Source organism: Pseudorasbora parva, chromosome 25, assembly GCF_024679245.1.
Source record: "Pseudorasbora parva isolate DD20220531a chromosome 25, ASM2467924v1, whole genome shotgun sequence".
Taxonomy (NCBI): Eukaryota; Metazoa; Chordata; class Actinopteri; order Cypriniformes; family Gobionidae; genus Pseudorasbora; species Pseudorasbora parva.
This window is the reverse complement of record NC_090196.1, coordinates 30,787,933-30,807,327: the sequence shown is the minus strand read 5'-3', so window position 1 is coordinate 30,807,327 and position 19,395 is coordinate 30,787,933. Positions and strand designations below refer to the sequence as shown.

At 37.1% G+C, this 19,395-nt stretch overlaps 2 protein-coding genes across 5 annotated transcripts in view; both read left to right on the top strand.

Annotated features, from left to right (window-relative positions):
- Positions 1–5,879: 5,879 nt before the first annotated feature.
- ccdc34 (coiled-coil domain containing 34) lies at positions 5,880–9,417 on the top strand. Of its 2 annotated transcripts, none has more exons than XM_067435714.1 (7): positions 5,880–5,990; positions 7,382–7,649; positions 7,718–7,847; positions 8,387–8,494; positions 8,606–8,764; positions 8,858–8,987; positions 9,093–9,417. In XM_067435714.1, exons 2-7 carry the CDS (start codon positions 7,390–7,392, stop codon positions 9,293–9,295), a joined length of 990 nt encoding a protein of 329 aa, XP_067291815.1. In that variant the 5' UTR covers positions 5,880–5,990; positions 7,382–7,389; the 3' UTR covers positions 9,296–9,417. The 2 variants fall into 2 exon arrangements, with proteins under 2 accessions (XP_067291815.1, XP_067291814.1); XM_067435713.1 differs by having other exon boundaries at positions 7,706–7,847.
- Positions 9,418–11,621: 2,204 nt separating this feature from the next.
- LOC137064358 (ras-related protein Rab-19) overlaps positions 11,622–19,395 on the top strand; it is a 250,078-nt gene continuing 242,304 nt past the window's right edge. For 2 of the 3 annotated variants that reach the window (XM_067435715.1, XM_067435717.1), the window contains exons 1-3: positions 11,622–11,701; positions 12,059–12,145; positions 12,454–12,642. In XM_067435715.1, coding sequence (XP_067291816.1) covers positions 12,095–12,145; positions 12,454–12,642 — 240 coding nt within the window. In that variant the 5' untranslated portion in view covers positions 11,622–11,701; positions 12,059–12,094. The remainder of the gene's footprint in view (positions 11,702–12,058; positions 12,146–12,453; positions 12,643–19,395) is intronic. The other variant, XM_067435716.1, reaches the window with a different exon arrangement.

The following is a 19,395-nucleotide window of genomic DNA, read 5'->3' as shown; positions in this document are numbered from 1 at the left end:
TTTCATGCACCATGATACCATATTATAACCGCAGTTTTTATGTTTTGTTTTTTTTTGGACAAGTACCATGGTATTACTATAGTATTCTTTGAAATCGCTACCTTAGAGTGTGTGCAAATAGCACAGGTCTATATGGAAATCATTCAGGACAATGTTAGGATAGACCAGGGCTAGTTGTCACACCTTTTATCATTAAAATAGCCTATATTTATCAAGATTTATTTAAATCACCTTAAAATTAAGCATTTAACATTTCCATTGAACACATGTTGATTTATAGTCCTATGTGTACAAAATGGAAAAGGCAATACCCTAACATTCAACCCTAATTTTTGCCATCAGTAATAAAAAAGAATGCATAAAATGGCAATATACAGTATGAAAACAACCTATACCCAACATGATTTTTATTATAGCATATAGTTAATTTGAAACTTTTGGAAATTCAATTCAGACTTTAGTGGTATTACTTTCCTATGTGACAACTAGCCCCGGTGTCCTCTAATAGTGGACACTGTATTTTCTTATCTTAAATGATATTCAGCATTGTCTTGATTCTGTATTATTTATTTAGTTTCGCACCCTTTAGGGTGACGCTGTCAAATATAATTAAGTTAATGCAACAGACACTCGGACAGAATTAGACTAAGTGGGTTGCTGGTTAATCCCGTTTTGACGACAAATATGATCTGATTATGTTGAGATTATTAAGCTTGAATACATTTTAAAATTGGAGAGTATCAGAGTTTGACCTTCTGGGAACAATTAGATTGTTGTTACATAAAGGTACGAGGTCTCTCCTCTCTCTAAATCCATGCATTTAATAAATGTGACTGAAAACATGTATTGATGTGACTATTGGATATAAAATAAACAATATTAATGCCACGATTTATGGGAGCCGGTGGCTGGTAACTTACACGTTCACACTTGGATACGTAGATAATTTACATTTTAGTGCTGTTAATAAGTCAATATTGTACATTTTAGTGCTGTTAATAAGTCAGTATTGTACGTTTTATTGTGTGTGAAAACGTTACTTCACTTTACGTAAAAATACTCACGTATTTTCATGAGATCACGTTGGCATTACAGAAAACAGAAAAGAAAAGAGAAGAGAAGATAATAGAATAATAAAATAACTTGGAATTGAATGAACTGGAGACTTTAATGATAGGGCACAACAACTTACAGGTCCAGAGCTAAATGTGTTCCTCCTCTTTATAGTGATGAATGTTATTCTCAGCTGTGAGGAGAACGTGTTAAGATGGATGTTGTGGGGTTTGCACATGCAAAACTCTCCACTAAGTTGTGTTGTGTGGTTACTACATTGAGCTAGAGTGAAAATGTGAAATATTATTATAGTGAAGTTTGCTAACTCACAAAACCACATGGCTGGTATTGCTGCATTTGAGTGCATAAGTGTGCAGCTCATATTTCCTTCCGAGACAATGTTTTTATAGCTTAGGTGATTTAATAGAGATCTCGTTTATGTCTTATATAATGTCTCGGGAGTCAATAGTTGACATACAGTGAGAATACAGAGTTAGAAAATGAATACGGATAGCAGCTCAGATCATTAGATTTTCTCTAGAGGAGACACGTGTGAGTTACTGGAGCTGTTTTCTCAGGAGATACAGAGCAAAAGCCTCCATTTTTATTCTCATTCCTGTCTGTGAAAACCAATATATCAAAGAGATCTCATTTATGATTTTTATATCCTGTGGTTTGAAAACATTCCTCATACAGTAGTTTTGAAAATCTGTGAAAATAAGGCACAATGTTCCATTACTTATTTTTTTTATTTATTATTTTCCATTATTATTTTTTAGTTGTATTTTGAATTTTGCATTTCATTGCGTTGTTTTTTGGGGTTAATGGAAATGTGCATAAAATTACTGGATGTCTAAATAGACATTATTTTATTAAAAAAGCAAAAAAGCAAAAATCTTAATAGTCATACAAAAAGACCTATGTACAAATGTATAAGTCTATAAGTTTGCTTTTTTGCATTAATTTTTTACCACAATAAAGCATATTTTCTTAATTCTTATTACTGTAATCTCAGTATTGTCAGACTCAGGATTTGTGTGTTTTGTTTGTAATTTTTTATAATTCCTACGATTATCACTTTATATTATTATAAACAAATATGTATTTTTAAATCCACATATGTTAAAGGCAGTATATAAAATAATACCATGATGTATACATTAAATTTGAAATAATTTTTATTTAATTAATATCACAATGCAAAACAATCTCAGGTTATTATCGTAACTAAATCTAAAACTTAATTTAAACTTGAAAATATTTTATTTCAGCTATGTTGCCATGACAACATTTTTGTCAAGTTTAAGTAAAACATTACAACTAAAACTTATACATAAAATTGAATAAATCATATAAATAAAGTGTGAGCTATAAAGCCAGAATGGCAAGTTATGCCAAGTCTTGACAATTCTCAGAAGCCTATTAATTCATAAACCACAGGAAGTGAGATATATCATGTTTAATTTTCTGATGAACAGAGGAAAAAGGAGAGATATGTGATACTCTTAAAAATAAAGGCTTATAAATTTTAAAAGAGATTTTTTGAAGCATTGCCATAGAAGAGGGGGGGGGGGGAATATACTCCCCAAAGAACCTTAAGGTGAACATTCATTCAAACTATTTTTTTTTCTTTGTATGAAGAACAATTTAATAATCTAAAGCACCTTTTTGCAATTTCCACAAAGGTTCTATTGGCATCTATGGTTCTATTACCGTTGACATCCATAGAACCTTTCCATTGCTCAAAGTGTTCTTTTGTTTTAAAATTTAGTGTATATTAAAATGTTCTTCACACTAAGAAAAAATATTCTTTTAAGAAAGTTCACTGGGGATACAAAAATGTTTCTTCAATGGCATCATTGCGAACTCCCTTTTGGAACCTTCTTCGCGGAAACCATTGATGCCAATGGAGAACCTTTATTTATAAGAGCACGTGTCAGCTGGGAGACCAGCTTCAATCATCTTGGAGCTGCACTCCCACTTTATGGTTTTTAGATTAGTTTTGTTGTAATATTTCGAGATGATTGAAATGTTATGCAATATCTTCTTAACTCAATGATAAGGCTCTTAAAAAGAGCATCTCCTACACAGTGAACATGGCGACGTTGGTGACGGTTTGCTTTTTGTTGATGCTACATAAACACAAGCCTGTTTCTCACACAAGAACCTCTGTATGTGATCGAAACCAAGGGTAATCCGGCCGTGTTTAAGGTCACCTGCAGGGATGATTTTGCAGACATTACTTTTTATAGATTAAATCAGAACAAGTCTCGACTTGTGAGCAATTACACCTTCAGAACAACCAATCGGAACATCATCAGTGAATACTACATACTTGTTATTACAGAAAATGAAGAGTATTTCTCTGAATGCTGGAAGAGCGGGCTGCTTATGGAGACAATGCACTTTCATGTGATATTTTGTGCTCGAGAGGAGGAAATCCAGAAGATGCATCTTGCATCGGATGCAGACTTCTCCTGTCAGAAGCTCAATTCCAGTCGTGGAGAAACTCTTCAAATGTTTCAGGCTTTGAAAACAGCACATTTCGAATGGACAAGTATGAAGATTCTGGATACCGACATATCTCTGGAGTTTATTCCAGATACACTTAGGAGCAGAATGAAAGTCCTAAACGACGGCTCTTCAATTCATTTCTCAGACGCCTCTTCTGCTGACAGTGGAATCTACAGTTGCTTGGTTTGGAGTGAAAACCAATGCCAAAGCTACAAGAAGTTCAAACTGGACTTCGAAAGACAGGCCATTTTCCGTGTCCTAGGAGAGAGTATCACTTTACCTTGTGTATAATTAAGGATTCCACTCCAGAGACTTTATTATGGATGACTCCCTTTGGATTTAGTTCTTTTGGAAGGATTCAGAATGGTACATATTATGAAATATTGGATGGGACACAGACTGGTAACTACTCTTTGCTCATTCCTCACCTCTTTCCAAACCACACCGGAGCATACTTCTGTATTACAAAATCTAAGAAGGTGAATGAGTTCCAAATTTTTGTCTGTTCCAATCTCAAACCTGTCAATATGATGTTTTCTGTGGGTGACAGTGCTGATTTGATGTGTGATTTCAATCGGAAAGAATTCCTCAAAGTACAGTGGTACAGAGAGTACAATCAAAGCTCAAAATATCTGCTTGTCGACACTCAGAATGCCTATCTGAATGAGGACATGAAGGAGCGGCTCAATGCATCACACCCCGATTACATTACCATATCAGAGCTTTCGATTCAGGACGCCGGCTCGTATCGGTGTAGGGCTTGGGGCATACAGAACGATTACAAAAGCTTGTGTTTCAGACGCAGGGTGCATTTAACATGTATAACTCCTGGTTTGGACACTTTCTACATTGTGTATGCTTCTCTGATGGGCCTTATGTTCCTGTGCATAATCTCTGCAGTGTTTTGTGTCAAGTGTATAGTGAGCAGGGACAGAAAAAAACAGAAACTTAATCACGATAATAACCACGAATAGCATAGACATACAATGGGGCCCTAAACGAGTTTACATTGAAATTACATTTTTTTTTTTGTAATCCTGAAATTAAATCCACAAGAGATGCATTGACGACTTTCTTAAATTGATGAAATATAGTGTGTGCATCTTATAGACTGTAAATATTAAAGTTTTATTTCTAGATATTGATCATTCGAATCTTGATGGACCATGTAGTTTTTTGGGTGGATGGATTGATGAATGAGTTTAAACAATTATAAAAATGTATCATAATCTCTAAATGAGTAGTCTATAAACTATATCTAATTAAAATTTTTTTTTTTTTTTACTGTGACAGAAAATATTAAATTTTCTTAAATTTTAAATATGCCTAATAAGATTGATACATAATTCTTTGTTTCACAGATTACATTTTAGTGAGTTCCTTCTGTAAATCATGGTATATATAAAAACAAATATATATATATATATATATATATATATATGCTCAAACAAATATAAAATGAAACAGGACACATTTTAATGTGCATTCAATTTAAAGCTGCATTACACATTTATTTTCTTGATGCTTGAAACCCCTCTTTCATCTTTGACCCATAATGTTTAAATATATATATATACATTCACACCAAGAATGATAACTAGTTTTTGTTTATAAACGCGCTCTTGGTGGATTCTGATTGGCCGCCAATGTTTTATTGCTCAACAGGGCAAAATCGCTCTGAAAATTGTTGTTCTGTGCCGTTACCATTATAGATATCGTCTTTTGGTGTGAGTGGCCTCAAGTCTTTGACTTGTTTTCGTTTAAAGCCAATGTGTAATTTTTCACTGCTAGAGGTCACTTGTTCAAAATAAAGGTGTAGTTTGATTTCGCAGAGCTTTTATTACGCCACAGTCGCTGCTTCCGCTTCTTCCGCTCATGTGTATGTACGTTCAGTGTCCTGGTTAAAATTCCTTATTTCTTTGGTTTTAAACATTGTTGGAAACATTTTGAATAATGTAAGTACACAAGTCAACAAAATATATAACTGTTCTAGTGTATTTTGGGTATTTTAATCCAAAAATCTTACATACTGTGCCTTTAAGTATTGAAGTATCATGAAGCATGGTCCTTCCTCTTTGAACTTTGTTTTGTCTGACTTTTTTCACTTTTTATTACTTTTTTTTGTTTTGTTTACATTATCATGTAACTGTTGTTATTCTGTAGTTATCGATAAACAATAAAGTCCAAAGTAACCAAAGCATGTGACTCCTACCTGTCTTGTGTGAAACCTCGTTGCTAGGAAACAAGGCTTCCGTTATCAGCGTGCTTGGTTACAACTGGCAAACCAATCGTTTTTCACGGTTAGTATGACTGACACGTAAAAGAGGCGGGTTTAAGGTGAAGGAGGCGGGGCTAGATGGAGGAAGCCGCTCGAGCACTTCAAGCAAAACAAAAGCGATCCAACGAAATATTATGAGTAGATGGTGAGTTAGTTACAGTGGTCATACGCTTATTCATTTTATTTAATAGCATTTTTAAATTATATTAGAAACGTGCAGTTGGGATATAAACTGAGTTAGGAGAAAGTTAGGTTTAATCAGTTTAACGTAAACGTTAGTGCTCTTGAAACGTGCTCTTGCAAAATGTCTGCAGTCCAAAACAAAAAGTACATAATACTGCTAACGGTACCTTGTTTTTGGAGCATGGTATTGGGGTAATAGTATGTTTGTGGCATTTTTCATGTTCTTTAAGGACGTAAGAACGGGGTTTTCAGTCTTTTAAGTATTTCAAATATGATCGACCTGCCTACATTTAAATGTATTTTTATGTATAAACTACCAATTTATTTTAATTTAAATGGTATACTATATTAATGTGAAGTATTATTTGGATAATCATTGCTCTGCATTTTTTTTCTGTACTCACGAGTCAAATGGTAAAGCCTACTGTACTGTTAATTGTATTATTTATTTATTTAAATAAATGTTTGTATTGTTCACGTATCCAATCTATATTAATATAAGTTGTATTTATTTGAATCTAATGTTTTACTTATTTAAATTAATTTATTGTAACACAGCTGTTTAATTATTCATTTTAATCTTTCAATTGAAATCCCAAATTGAAATCCCTTGATTTAGATAACAATAGTAGTATCTCTATGTACTAATGGTATTACCATCATTGTACCATTAGGCCTGTCACGATAACTACTTTTTGTGATATATTTGTGATATATTGTCCCAGAAAAAAATAGCGAGAAACGATATTAGTCACTTTAAGACAATTTAATGCCACTGAATATATAATCCTAATATATCAGCATAATAATGCAAGTAGACCTACACACTTTCAAATGACAACCTTTTAATTCTTTAGATCATGGAAATTAAGGGTAACAAATAAAATATCCTAAATAAAAAAATAAAATAGTAAATAAACATTTTCCCTTGTGAAACTGCTTTAACACTCATCATTCTGCTTTGATATTTATATGTGCACCGGAACGGGATCGAGTCCATTTGGGCTTATTCTTCCACACTGTCAGTAGTTGTCAGAAAAACACTATAAAGCCTCAAATGGCGCCTTTTTTTCATCTCTCGATAACCAATAAGGCAATAAGGAACTGCCCGAGAAACACTTTCGCCTCCGTCACAGAAAACATACAAGATGACGGCACAATTCAATAAAATGTTGGTGACATTCATTATCATGTAAACATAATGGGCGATATATTGCATCACAAAAAATGAATGAGGTCATGTACTTATATTGTGCGGTATTGATTATTGGCGACAGGCCTATGTACCATAGTACTTTCTTGTTGGGATCTCCTGGTTGCATTCAATATGTATGTATTTCTCTGTATCCCCAGGTTTACTGATGATGTCGGCCTTTCCATCCTCTTCCTCCAAGAGTTTGACTTCCACCCCGCTCAAATCTAGAGTCAGCGTCCCGGCCAGCGTCCTGCAGCGCAGCAGGAGCGAGGAGTCCACTGGAGACTCGACGTCCTCTCTCCTGTCACCCATCTATCATGACAGCTTTGAGCTTTCAGACGAGGAGCTGGAGTCGGATCAGCCTCGGCCCGTTCGCAACATCACCGTCACCTTAGGTGAAGATGTCGCACCCGTCTCTCCCTCCAGGTGAGTTACACATCAAGTGAAAGAGATCCAGACCAGCGCATCACATGTAAATTCAGACATGCTTTCAGGGGTGAGGTGGACACAGCAGGCCTGGAAGACAGATCGTCCAGCGGGCACTTTAAACTGAGCGCCTGGGAGCAGTGGATTGTGGAAAAAGCCAAAGAGGAGCGTGTCAGAAAACAACAGAAAGCTATGGAGGTACACGACAAACATTTTTTTGTAGTTATAGGTATGTTTTATGTTAATATCGCTGTTTTCATCATTTTTTTAGTAACATGGACACATTCAGTTGATCAAAAGTGACAGTAAAAACATTTAGCAGTCAGCGGCCATATCACCCTGTACCCCAAGACTGGTTTCCCACTGAAGCTATGCAGTGCTGAGCCTGGTCAATACCTGGATGGGAGACCAACTGGGAAAACCAGGTAGCTGCTGGTAGAGGTGTTAGTGAGGCCAGCAGGGGGCGCTCACCCTGTGGTCTGTTTTGGTCCTAATGCCCCAGTATAGTGACGGGGACACTATACTGTCAAAGAGCACCGTCCTTCGGAAGAGACGTTAAACCGAGACTCTCTGTGGTCATTAAAAATCCCAGGATGTCCTTTGATAAAGAGTAGGGGTGTAATCCCGGCATCCTGGCTAAATTTGCCAATTGGCCCCTCTCCATCATGGCCTCCTAATCATCCCCATGATAATAATAACCCTGGTCTGATAAGCATTAATTAAGTCCTGTATTTCAGGAGCTCACGCTGAAGGAAAAAGAAGAAGACCAGAAGAAAGAACAGCAGAGGAAGAAAGTCGCCTGCGATAGCAAAATTCAAGAGTGGCTGCAAATGAAAAGAGAACAGGTGACGATCTCTGCCAAACTCCCAGAACGAGCACTAATGATGGAGAGAGACTTTAGTGCTAGTATTCATTTGAGTTTCAGAACGGGGTCTGTTCATTGTTTTTGTCCTCAGGAAAAGAAAGAGAGAGAGTCCAAAGAGTTTCAGAAAAGCAAAGAACAGCTTCAAGAGGAGAAAAGACGTGCTGAGATTGAAAGGAAAGCCCAGGAGAAATATAAAGAGTGGCTGCGAAAGAAGAAGCAAGAAGAAACGGAGAGGAAGCTAAAAGAGAAGGTGTGATGTATAGAAAAGGGCAGCAAGTTTTGCAAAACGTGATTCCCATTAAACTTCATGAGGATGTGTAAATAATGACAATCTCTTTAAAAGGAAGAGGCAGCCAGAAGAGAAGCGGAAGAGAGGGAGCGCAAAGAAAAGGCGGAGGAAAGCTTTAAAGAATGGCTCGACGGTGTAAAAACGAAAGGAAAACTGAGCCGACAATCGTCAGCACCCTCAGCCGGTGAGTGAACGGCAAATTCCTGTAAACTCCCAACATTAAATATCCACTCTGTAGATTCTGACCTGACTGAGATTCAAAGCCAAGCTTTAACGTTATCACTTTCAGGCAACTATAACAACGTGAACTATCCCGCTCCGAGCTTCGTCAACCCCGTCCCCTGGAAACCCATTCACGTTCCACAGCAGGACCGAACGCCCAGGAAAAGTTCGGCACGTAAGAGAACGCCAGGAGTGCCCAAAAGCCAGTCGACACCCTGTCTCACATACAGACCCAAGGACAGCATGGCTTTGGCTTGTAAGAGACGGTGACACTGACATCTGCTGGTCCCAGTCCAGTATTAACTCTTCTAGAGACTCACTGCGCTTTTGTCAAGTTTTACATCTTTACAAGACTCGTCCACTTATCATGAAATTTAATTATGAATTTGATGTATGATTTTGGTTGAATCTTTGCTAAATATGAGATGATTTTTCTTGTCCAAAATTAAAGATCTTTGGAAAAACAGCAATTTTCCCAATATTATTTGAGTTAAATGGTTCTGCCCAAACATTTCTGTTTAAAGAGCTCTTTGTAATACACTACTGTTCAAAAGTTTGGAGACCGGAAGATTTGTTTATGTTTTTGTAAGAAGTCGTTTCTGTTCACCAAGTCTGCATTTATTCGATCAAAAATACACTCAAAACAGTTATATTGTGAAATATTATTACAATTTATAATAAATCATTTCTATGTGAATAAATTTTTTAAAATGTAATTTATTCCTGTGAATTTTCAGCGTCATTACTCCAGTCTTCAGTGTCATATGACCCTTTAGAAAGCATTCCGATAGGATGATCTGATGCTCAAACAGTTTTTCAGGATTCTTTGATGAATAGAAACTTCAAAAGAACAACCTTTATTATAAATGCCTTTATTAAGTCCTTAATTAATTAGGGGCCAAGCACCTATGGTATCTGCTGATTATTATTCTTCCTCCATTTTTTCTTCTGCTCTTGAGTCTATGGCAGGCCATAGAAGTGCTTGTGGGAAGTTGGCACACAGATAGACAGCGACTGATACCATCTCAATCACTTTAGCGGCACCAACTCACATTTATGATAATACGGTTTGAAACATAAGGACTAAAAAAAATTCGTTTTTGCTCTGATTCCTTGGCTCAAGACGATTTGTTTGCACCCTGTTGATTTCAGATGATTTTCTGGCATTACTTGTTCCCCGCCATTTTGGATTTTACAAAAAACTCCTAGGCCGTTGCTCTGATTTTGATGAAAATTGAACCAAATCATCTTCAGACCATGCTGACAAAATTAACGGAATTCAAGTAGATTCGTCAAATTGTCGATTCGCCAAAATGAACGTGTGGCTAAATCTCTGCGATGCTTTACCATATTTTGACCGAATTTGGTGTGCTATGAAAACCATGACCTGAGGCTACTTGCACAGTTTTGAGCACAGTGCTCCCTAGGGGTCAGGAGATATGAAAAATGCTTATAACTATTTTTGCTAATAACTTCGGCTAAAAATAACAAAAGCATGCAACGTCAAGCGATACCCAATTTTCTCATATCGGCCATTAAAATGTTGTCATAAAATGCTATACCTTATGAATGCATTGGTTTTTGTTTTGAAACAAGGTATGTGTCTTCGGCACCATGCCCTGACTGTACTCAAAAAAGTTTCGAAGCAGTGCCACCGGGTGTTCAAAATAATGTAATTTTCAAAAATGCAAAAAACATTGGATTAATTCAGCCTATTGGGATGAAACTCTCTAGATTCCTTGGGTCATACCAAGAACATGGATACCAATGTTGTCATAGTTGGCCAAACTTCCTGTCTGTCATTTTGATTTATTTTCGAAAACTACTCCCCTAAAACATTTGTCTGATTTTCCCCAAACTCAAGTCAGATCGTCTTCAGACTGTGCTGACAAAAAGTTATGGTTTACGTGTCGATAGATTAAACTGTTTTCATATAATGGTGCAAAAAAAATTGCAGTATGATGCCAAAGTGACTCTGAGGCTGAATCTGCAATACTTTGGCTTATAGACACCAAACTTTGCATGGGTTATTATTGTCCCCTTCATCAGTTTGGTTACAGTGCCACTTAGTGTTAAAAAGTGATACACAGTTAACTCATTACTAGTGACTGTAGCTATGCTTTTTCAGGCGTTTTGCCTAAAATCATCTTATTAAACCTTTAATTGCCCATTGTTGCTCTGATGCCCAGCCATGCTTGCATGGTTGCAGTATATAGAAATATACCACACAGAACATGGCAAGTTTTTATTTGTATGGGCAAATAACTAATTAAATTTTTTTTTTTTTTTTTAAATACACTGTAAAAATCTAATTGTACATTTACACTCGATGATGTGCGTGATTTTCAAGACAATCAGTGTTTGTACTCTTGGTAGTGTGCCATGGTGGGATTTAACAAAAGTCTTTTTCTGAGTTGAACAGGAGTCGTCATTAACTGGCTTATCTGCATTTCCCCGAGTCAACTTGTGACCAGACACAAAGACCTCTGACCCCTGGACCGGGCCGAGAGCCAAACGCAGCCCTCACACAGATGTGTGCATTGTCCAGCGAGCAGCGGTGCCTTGTAGTTCTGCCAGCTAATGACGTTTGTGAGTGGGTGTGTCTGCATGTGTTCACAATACAGTAGATTTCATCCCTTCACATTCTCATAAACACTTTACTGGACCAGAGATACTGTAAGTGCCACTAAATATTCTTTCTGTATTGAAACAAGTTGATTTATCTTGACTAATCGCTAGTTGTTCATAGTACTTAAGACTATGTATATGCAACTGGCCCACATGTTGTTTGTTATGCATACAGCAGGCAATTCTCAAATCTGAGCTGTGACAGTGTGCATTAGAGCAAGTTATGTGTTTATGTCCTGTTCTGCTGAGCAAAGGTCACCTTTCAAGAAAGCAGCGCTGCTTTGCGTTTGTTTTGTTATCTAGCACTTTTTAAGACACATTTGTGTTCAAGTCAGTTTTGAGAATCAGAAGGTTCAGGCTTTCTCGTATGTACAGCTTGAAGTATGTTTGTTTCTCTCCCAACAGATTGCAATATCTTGAAACAAGCAGCAGTTCCCAGAGATGCATTGGTGCAGGTGGGCAGGCGGCTGGGCGTCTCACCTTCAGACGCAGGTATACTGGGGTGTGTCTGTTTGCATTTGAGTCAGTGTTTCAAAGAAGGCAAAGGACGTGGCAGAGAAATGGAGTTAATGTTGTGTGACTCTAGGTCAAAACTGGCTCGCTCGTTAACTCGTTTTTTGGCAGTATGGAGATTTCTTAACATGTCATTTTCAGTGCTAGCTTAAAGAATTGGCCTGTCTTAAAAATATACATGACAGACGTAGATTAAAATAGCACTAAACCTGTGACATTAGCACCCTGAATGAATCGTTTCAGGGACTGTGGTTCACAAGCCCCAAGTATTTATTCCAGAAATGCAGTCCACAGGGCAAGAGGATGAAGATCGGTGTGACTTTCTCTTCAAGATCATCCTGATCGGCGACAGCAACGTGGGAAAGACCTGCGTGATCCACAGCTTCAAGTCTGGGGTCTTCAGTGACAACCAGCACAACACTATTGGGGTGGACTTCACCGTTCGCAGCATGGACATCGATGGGAAGAGAGTAAAGGTGTGTGTGCTGATTTATGACAATTTAAAAAAAAACAAATGAAGTCAATTCTATATTAATACTCAATTCAATCTTGTAGAAATGGAACGGAGGTGGACAGTAACTAAGTACATTTACTTGAGTACTGTACTTAAGTACTCTTTCTTAGTATCTGTACTTTACTTGAGTATTATTTTTTCTGGAAACTTATGACTTTAACTTCACTACATTTGAAAGACAAATATCGTACTTTTTACTCCACTGCATTTCTATCAAGGTCAAAAGTCGTTTCTGTAGCAGCTTTGAAAGTCAGTGGATGATTTTTTCTTCTTCAAAAGTTTTATTACATTTTTTGTTTTACAGAAAGCCTATTAGGAATCAATCTTGTAGGGTCACGTGAAGGTCAATGATTTCCCTGTATTTTTTGAACACTGATCAGTTTATAGCAAAATGGAAGAAGACGGATGTCAAAATGTTCATTTTATCGAGTTAACAAAGTTGATTATGTCTTAAATGAACGTAAACAGTTGGAGAATATCAAATGTGTATCAGTGTATTGGATATGTGCATTCAGCCTTAAAGTGACAGCAGCTTTGTAAAGAGCTTTGTAACTTATAGAGAAGTATTTAAATGAGTTTAAGTTAGTCGTATGCTAGTATGTTGAATGGAGCATCACTGACTGGCTTAAACCATGATGGCATAATGTGCATTTATACAACAATGATAAAATAATGCATTGGCATAAAAAAGGAAATTTACTTTTGATACTTAAGTACTTCTGAAAACAAATACTTCTGTACTTTTACTTAAGTAAAAATCAGTTTTTACAACTTTCACTTGTAATGGAGTAATATTTGACCAGAAGTACTTTTACTTTTACTCAAGTAATGAAGTTGTGTACTTTGTCCACCTCTAAAATTAAAGCATAAAGATGAAAGTTATAAAATTAAGTAAAACCTACTAAACGTTTCTGATACTGGTGTACCCATCATGCACTGGGGCATGAATAATTAATAAGGTTGATTTTTCGCTGTTTTCCAGCTGTATTTACACTGTTTTGTTTTGCTTTTGTTGTTAGGTTTAGTAATGTGCTGTTTTGTGGCATCTGGAGTTTATTTATTTTTTTACTTAAAAAAACACATTCATAATCAAAAATGATCCTAAAAATGTTACCGTTATTGTGTAGTAAATATTAAGATCTCTGTGTTCGGGTACTACATTACTTCTATTATGTAGATATGTTGTCTTTATCTATACAATATCTTCTGTATTATTTCCTTTAGTTTAGATGTTTTTTTGAATGCATGGGTTAAATTCCCTTTTTTAATATTGAGTACAAAAAGTATTGCTAAGTAAACTTCAACTAAGTACACTGTAAAAAATATGATATGATCAATACATTTCTTTAACACTGGAGAGCCTCAGTCCTGCAGAGTTCAACTCCAACCCTGATAAAAGTCACCTGCCTGTAGCTTTCTAGTAACCCTTCAGACTTTGATTAGCTTGTTTGATTGGGGTTGAAGCAAAACTATGCAGGACTGTGGCTCTCAAGGACCAACGTTCGCCACCCTGCTTTAACTCATCAAAATGAGTCAAAATCAAAATGTTTTAAAAATGATAAGTTATAGAAGATTCATATAATCAGTTTAATGTAGCAAATTTAAGTTTAAACTTTAACATCCAAGTTGATTGTACTTAAAAATTTAAGGCAGGAACTTTTTTTTACAGTGTAGAAACTACTCGACAAACTTTAACTGGCCAAGTTAAAGCAAAGACTTTATATATAGGAAGTCGATCCACTCTGATTACTTATGAATGGGAGAAAGTGCAACCCCCAATATGGCAAATAAGCCCCGCCTTTTAAATTAAAGAGCCAATCATTGATTAGTAAAGTCATCACATCACTGCAGCTGCTCCAGTTGCTATAGAAACAGGCAGTTTTATGAGTCTGCACGTGTGAATTAGCTTTGGTCAAAAAAAAACTTTTTTTTGTCAAGATTTGAGCATTTAGAAACAAAATGTATGAGACAGTTGTTATCAGATTTCAATGGTGATTTCAAATATAAAATGTAATCGTAAGTTTGACGAAAAGTTTTGGAGAATTTGATGTTTCCCCAGTCAAACAGATAGGAGCTGCACTTGCATGGCTGAGAGGCGTTTTAAAGATGGCCGCCGAGTGAAATTACTTGTCTTAAAGAGACTTTAGTTAAAGTTACTTATTTTACTGTTAACTAAGTTAGTTAATAATTATATATGTGGAATCTGCATGCAAAATTTTTAAATTTAACTTAATTAACTTAACTTAAATTTCACTTTTTTTCATTGAATAATTTGTGGGGTTTTTTTTGGGGGGGGGGGGGGGGGGGGGCTTATATTTATTAAAGAAATCTTAAATCTTTAAAATCTTTTATGGTTCTTTATAGTGGCTAAAGGTTTCTTTACTAAAGTGTCCTTCACATGAACATGGTTCTATGAAACCCCTGTTATTAGCGACACATGTGGCCGTTGAGTGAACTGCAGCCCGCAACTTACTGCTTGCACTCGTTCACATGTAACGTACAGACTAAACGTTATTCAATGCTGCGCTATACACAACGGTGAAGTTATTTTTTTTCATTGCATTGAAGTAAAAGGAAGTTGGAAAAACATTTGCAGTGATATATTGTTAACGAACATCCAGATGCTGCACGTTCATGCCGCTGTGAGCGACGGTTAGTGATTCTATTATTGGGGATTCAATTTGCATTTTAAAAAAGTTAGGGAAAAAACTCTTCACTAACAGAAATTCTTTCCATTATTTGTATTGAAAACGCATTCAATTTTATTAATTCAACACAAGTTAGTTCATTTTTTTTCTTTTAATAATAAAAAAAAAAACATTTCTTCATAGTTTTGTTTGTCAACTCTGTTACAGAAGATTTAGGCAATGGTAACACATCACAAGAAATTTGAGTTACATTATCAGATTACTTTTTCAAATAACTAGAAAAGTAATACCTTATATTTTAAATTTATAAAACAAAATATTTAAGTTCTATTTTTTTTTACATTTATTGACTGACAGCTCTCTTGTCCCCATGTTGAGAAAAATAGAGAGTAAGTGCAGAAGCGTTGTGTGTAAAGATGATGGTTATTGTAGTTCTAGAATAAATGTGAGCATGCATTTACTCATCTCACTTGCACACAAAAAGATTCAGTATTCCTCAAAATGAATAAAATCAGTCAAATTCAAAATCAGAATAATATGCAAACCTCCGATAATTAAATGTTAAATAAAGAAATATTTTTATGCATTTAATCTCATTTATTGACTGTCTTGCTGCTGCTGCTGATTTTCGATGATTCAGTTCAATCATGAGCAAAAATTACTTTCTATTTTTTGCTTTTGTTGGTGAAGTAAGTTTATTATTTTATCATTATTTTTTTGTGCGCCCTATTCTTCTGTAATCCAGAATGGAAGCAGCTGACAGGTTTGTTTAAACTGCACCCTCTACTGTGCACCCATGAATTTGCATTTTTACCTCAGCCTGAGGCTTATTATTTCAAATTTGGTGGCAAGGGGTCTTTACATTTGCACAAAAATAGAACTTTATAGACCTTTTCAGAACTTTTTAGTTATAAATAAAAAAATAAAATGAAAACTATTTAAAAAAAAAAGCCCAGCCAAGGTGAGAAAAATGTAATGCATTACTTTTCTTAAAAAGGAACTAAGTAACTCAATTAGTTACTTTTTAACGCAATATTGTAACTCATTACTTTTCAAAGTAACTTAGGCCAACATTGATGGTAAGTGACATAATTTCCTGTATCTTACATAGTTGTGCGAGATAATGCCTCCAAAATTAAAGGCAAAGTTTAGTATGTAACAGAATTAATGCACGTTTTAATAAGATAAAAGTTATTTTTAAACAATTTAATGTTTAAAAATAACTAAAAAAGTGCAAAGCACTTTTGCTAATATTGAGGTGGATACGGGTAGAGTTAGGGTCAGGTGTGGTGGTGTGGGTCAGTTTAAGGGTGGAGTTAGGGACAGGTGTGGTGGTGTGGGTCAGTTTAAGGGTAAGGTTAGGGACAGGTGTGGTGGTGTGGGTAAGTTTAAGGGTAGGGTTAGGGACAGGTGTGGTGGTGTGGGTCAGTTTAAGGGTAGGGTTAGGGACAGGTGTGGTGGTGTGGGTCAGTTTAAGGGTAGAGTTAGGGTCAGGTGTGGTGGTGTGGGTCAGTTTAAGGGTAGGGTTAGGGACAGGTGTGGTGGTGTGGGTCAGTTTAAGGGTAGAGTTAGGGACAGGTGTGGTGGTGTGGGTCAGTTTAAGGGTAGAGTTAGGGTCAGGTGTGGTGGTGTGGGTCAGTTTAAGGGTAGGGTTAGGGTCAGGTGTGGTGGTGTGGGTCAGTTTAAGGGTAGAGTTAGAGACAGGTGTGGTGGTGTGGGTCAGTTTAGGGGTAGAGTTAGGGTCAGGTGTGGTGGTGTGGGTCAGTTTAAGGGTAGGGTTAGGGTCAGGTGTGGTGGTGTGGGTCAGTTTAAGGGTAGAGTTAGAGACAGGTGTGGTGGTGTGGGTCAGTTTAAGGGTAGGGTTAGGGTCAGGTGTGGTGGTGTGGGTCAGTTTAAGGGTAGAGTTAGGTGTAAGGGAAGCGTCAAACAGTGTAATTACAAATGTAATTACAGAAATTAATTACAGACATAATTACATGTAACATCTTGTGATCCAGGACAATGAGTATTTAAAAAAAAAAAAATATAATATACAACCATTTGAATTATTATTATTTTTATTTTTATTACTTTGGACACCAAATATACCTTCAATAACAGAATCACCCCAGACTGGGTAAAGCCAGCTTGATCTGCCGGCAGTTTGATTTTGCCCGGCAACTCAGTCTGGAAACCTGTACATTAATTTCAGCTGCTTCTGTTACCCTTTTGCAGGAAACAATCACAGACTGGCTTATCCACCTGGCGCGCTATTGGCGGATTTAACACGATGACAGATAGAGAAACTATGGGTCGTTGCCCGTTGATCACGCCTCTTGTGGTCTGATTGGTTGAAGGACTATCCAATTGCGTACAGAGTTATTTGAATTATGCTTGTTGATCCCGCCTCTTATGCAGTAGAAATGCAAAGCAGACTCCCCAGACCAATGTTTAATCTTAAATTGAGCTTGGTCTGGTGATAGCCAGACAAGAATCCCCCATGTGCTGCTCCCTTTCCTCTCAGTAACAAAATAATCACAAAAATGACAACTGTGAGAAAACAGCAGTTAAGAAAGAATCTGATCATAGTGATGTGTATTATTGGGTGCGTAGATTAGGGCTGGGAGATATCTCAAATATTAGCGATAATATTGCAATAACTTTGATGACAATGTAAAATGTGAAAATATTGTGAATAGTGGATTATTGGGTTTGGGTTTGAATGGTCAAAAATATGTAAAAATGCAGGTCCTTGCGAGCATTCAGGTAAACACAGTTGAGGATGTCGCGATGGACCCGCTGCAGTTTGCCTGCCGACCTGGGATCGGAGTGGAGGAAACTTTAATCTTCTTATTAAACCGTGCTCTAAATCACCTGTAGAAGCCTGGCAGCACTGTGAGGATATTCGTTGACTTCTTAAGCACATTCAACACCATACAGCCGGTGCTTCTGAGAGACAAGCTTGCACGGACTGGAGTGGACTTACATCTGACATCAGTGGATCTTGGACTACCTGACAAACAGGTCCCAGTTTATGAGAGCCCAGGACTGTGTGTCTGATCCTGTGACCTGCAGTGCGGGTGTCCCACAGGGCACGGTGCTCACCCCCTTCCTCTTCACAGATTTTAGACACAACACTGACGGCTGTGTCCTGATCAAGTTCTCTGATAACTCCATCGTCGCTGGCCTGATCAGCGAAGAATACGATACTGAGTATAGAGGACTGACACAGGACTGGTGTCCGCCAAACCACCTCCTTATCAATACAGAGAAGACCAAGGAGATGGTGGTGGATTTCCGCAGACATCGGTCTACTCCCTAACTGGTGTACATCCAGGGCACGGTCATTGAGAGAGTGGACTCTTATAAGTACCTGGGTGATCACCTGAACCATAAACTGGACTGGACTCTTAAAGGGATACTTCAGCGATTAGCATATGGCTTTGTATCAGTAGAAACCCTGGAGTATATTCTAATGATCATGCTTCCCCCTCTCATATCCCCCTGAGACAAGAGATTTATGCATTTTATTTCTGGAAAAAATCCTCAGATGCAAATATCGTCAATTTGCGTCATCTGAGGATTTTTTTGCCAGAGGCTAAAGACTACAGCCAGCAGAGGAACTATTTCTGTATGTTTTCAACCTGCGCATGGGGAGTGGGATCGCACTCACAGCACTCGCCTCGGGCAGCTGCGGGCATTCATGTAAACAGAGCGGTGTGGAGCAAAGTGAGTGTTTCAACTTCTCAAATTAATTCCTCTGAAAGTTGAGCTTCCAAAGGCATGAACTGAAAATGCGCCAGTCTGAACATGCGCTGTGAACGACTGATGGGCCGGCGCTTACCTCAGCTCTCCTGATGAGTGTAATCTGACTCCTGCGGCATTTTTGAACGTGAACAGACACGTTCAGTTTTTAATTGTAGTGTCTGTTCTCTAACTGAACTGATTTTATGAAAATGAACGAGGTGGGAAAGTGATCCAGTAATCCAGTAGCGACGCTATGGGAGTGGCCTCATTGTGCAGTGAAGCATTGCATCCTGGGAATTGTTGTCTTTCATCACCATGAAACAAAAATACATTTCCTGTCT

Excerpts from the sequence above, each read along its gene's own strand:
- ccdc34 (XM_067435713.1), top strand. The coding sequence starts at position 7,390 with ATGATGTCGGCCTTTCCATCCTCTTCCTCCAAGAGTTTGACTTCCACC. Across the intron at positions 7,848-8,386 it reads AACAACAGAAAGCTATGGAG|GAGCTCACGCTGAAGGAAAA; the intron begins GTACACGACAAA and ends CCTGTATTTCAG. Across the intron at positions 8,765-8,857 it reads AGAGGAAGCTAAAAGAGAAG|GAAGAGGCAGCCAGAAGAGA; the intron begins GTGTGATGTATA and ends TCTCTTTAAAAG.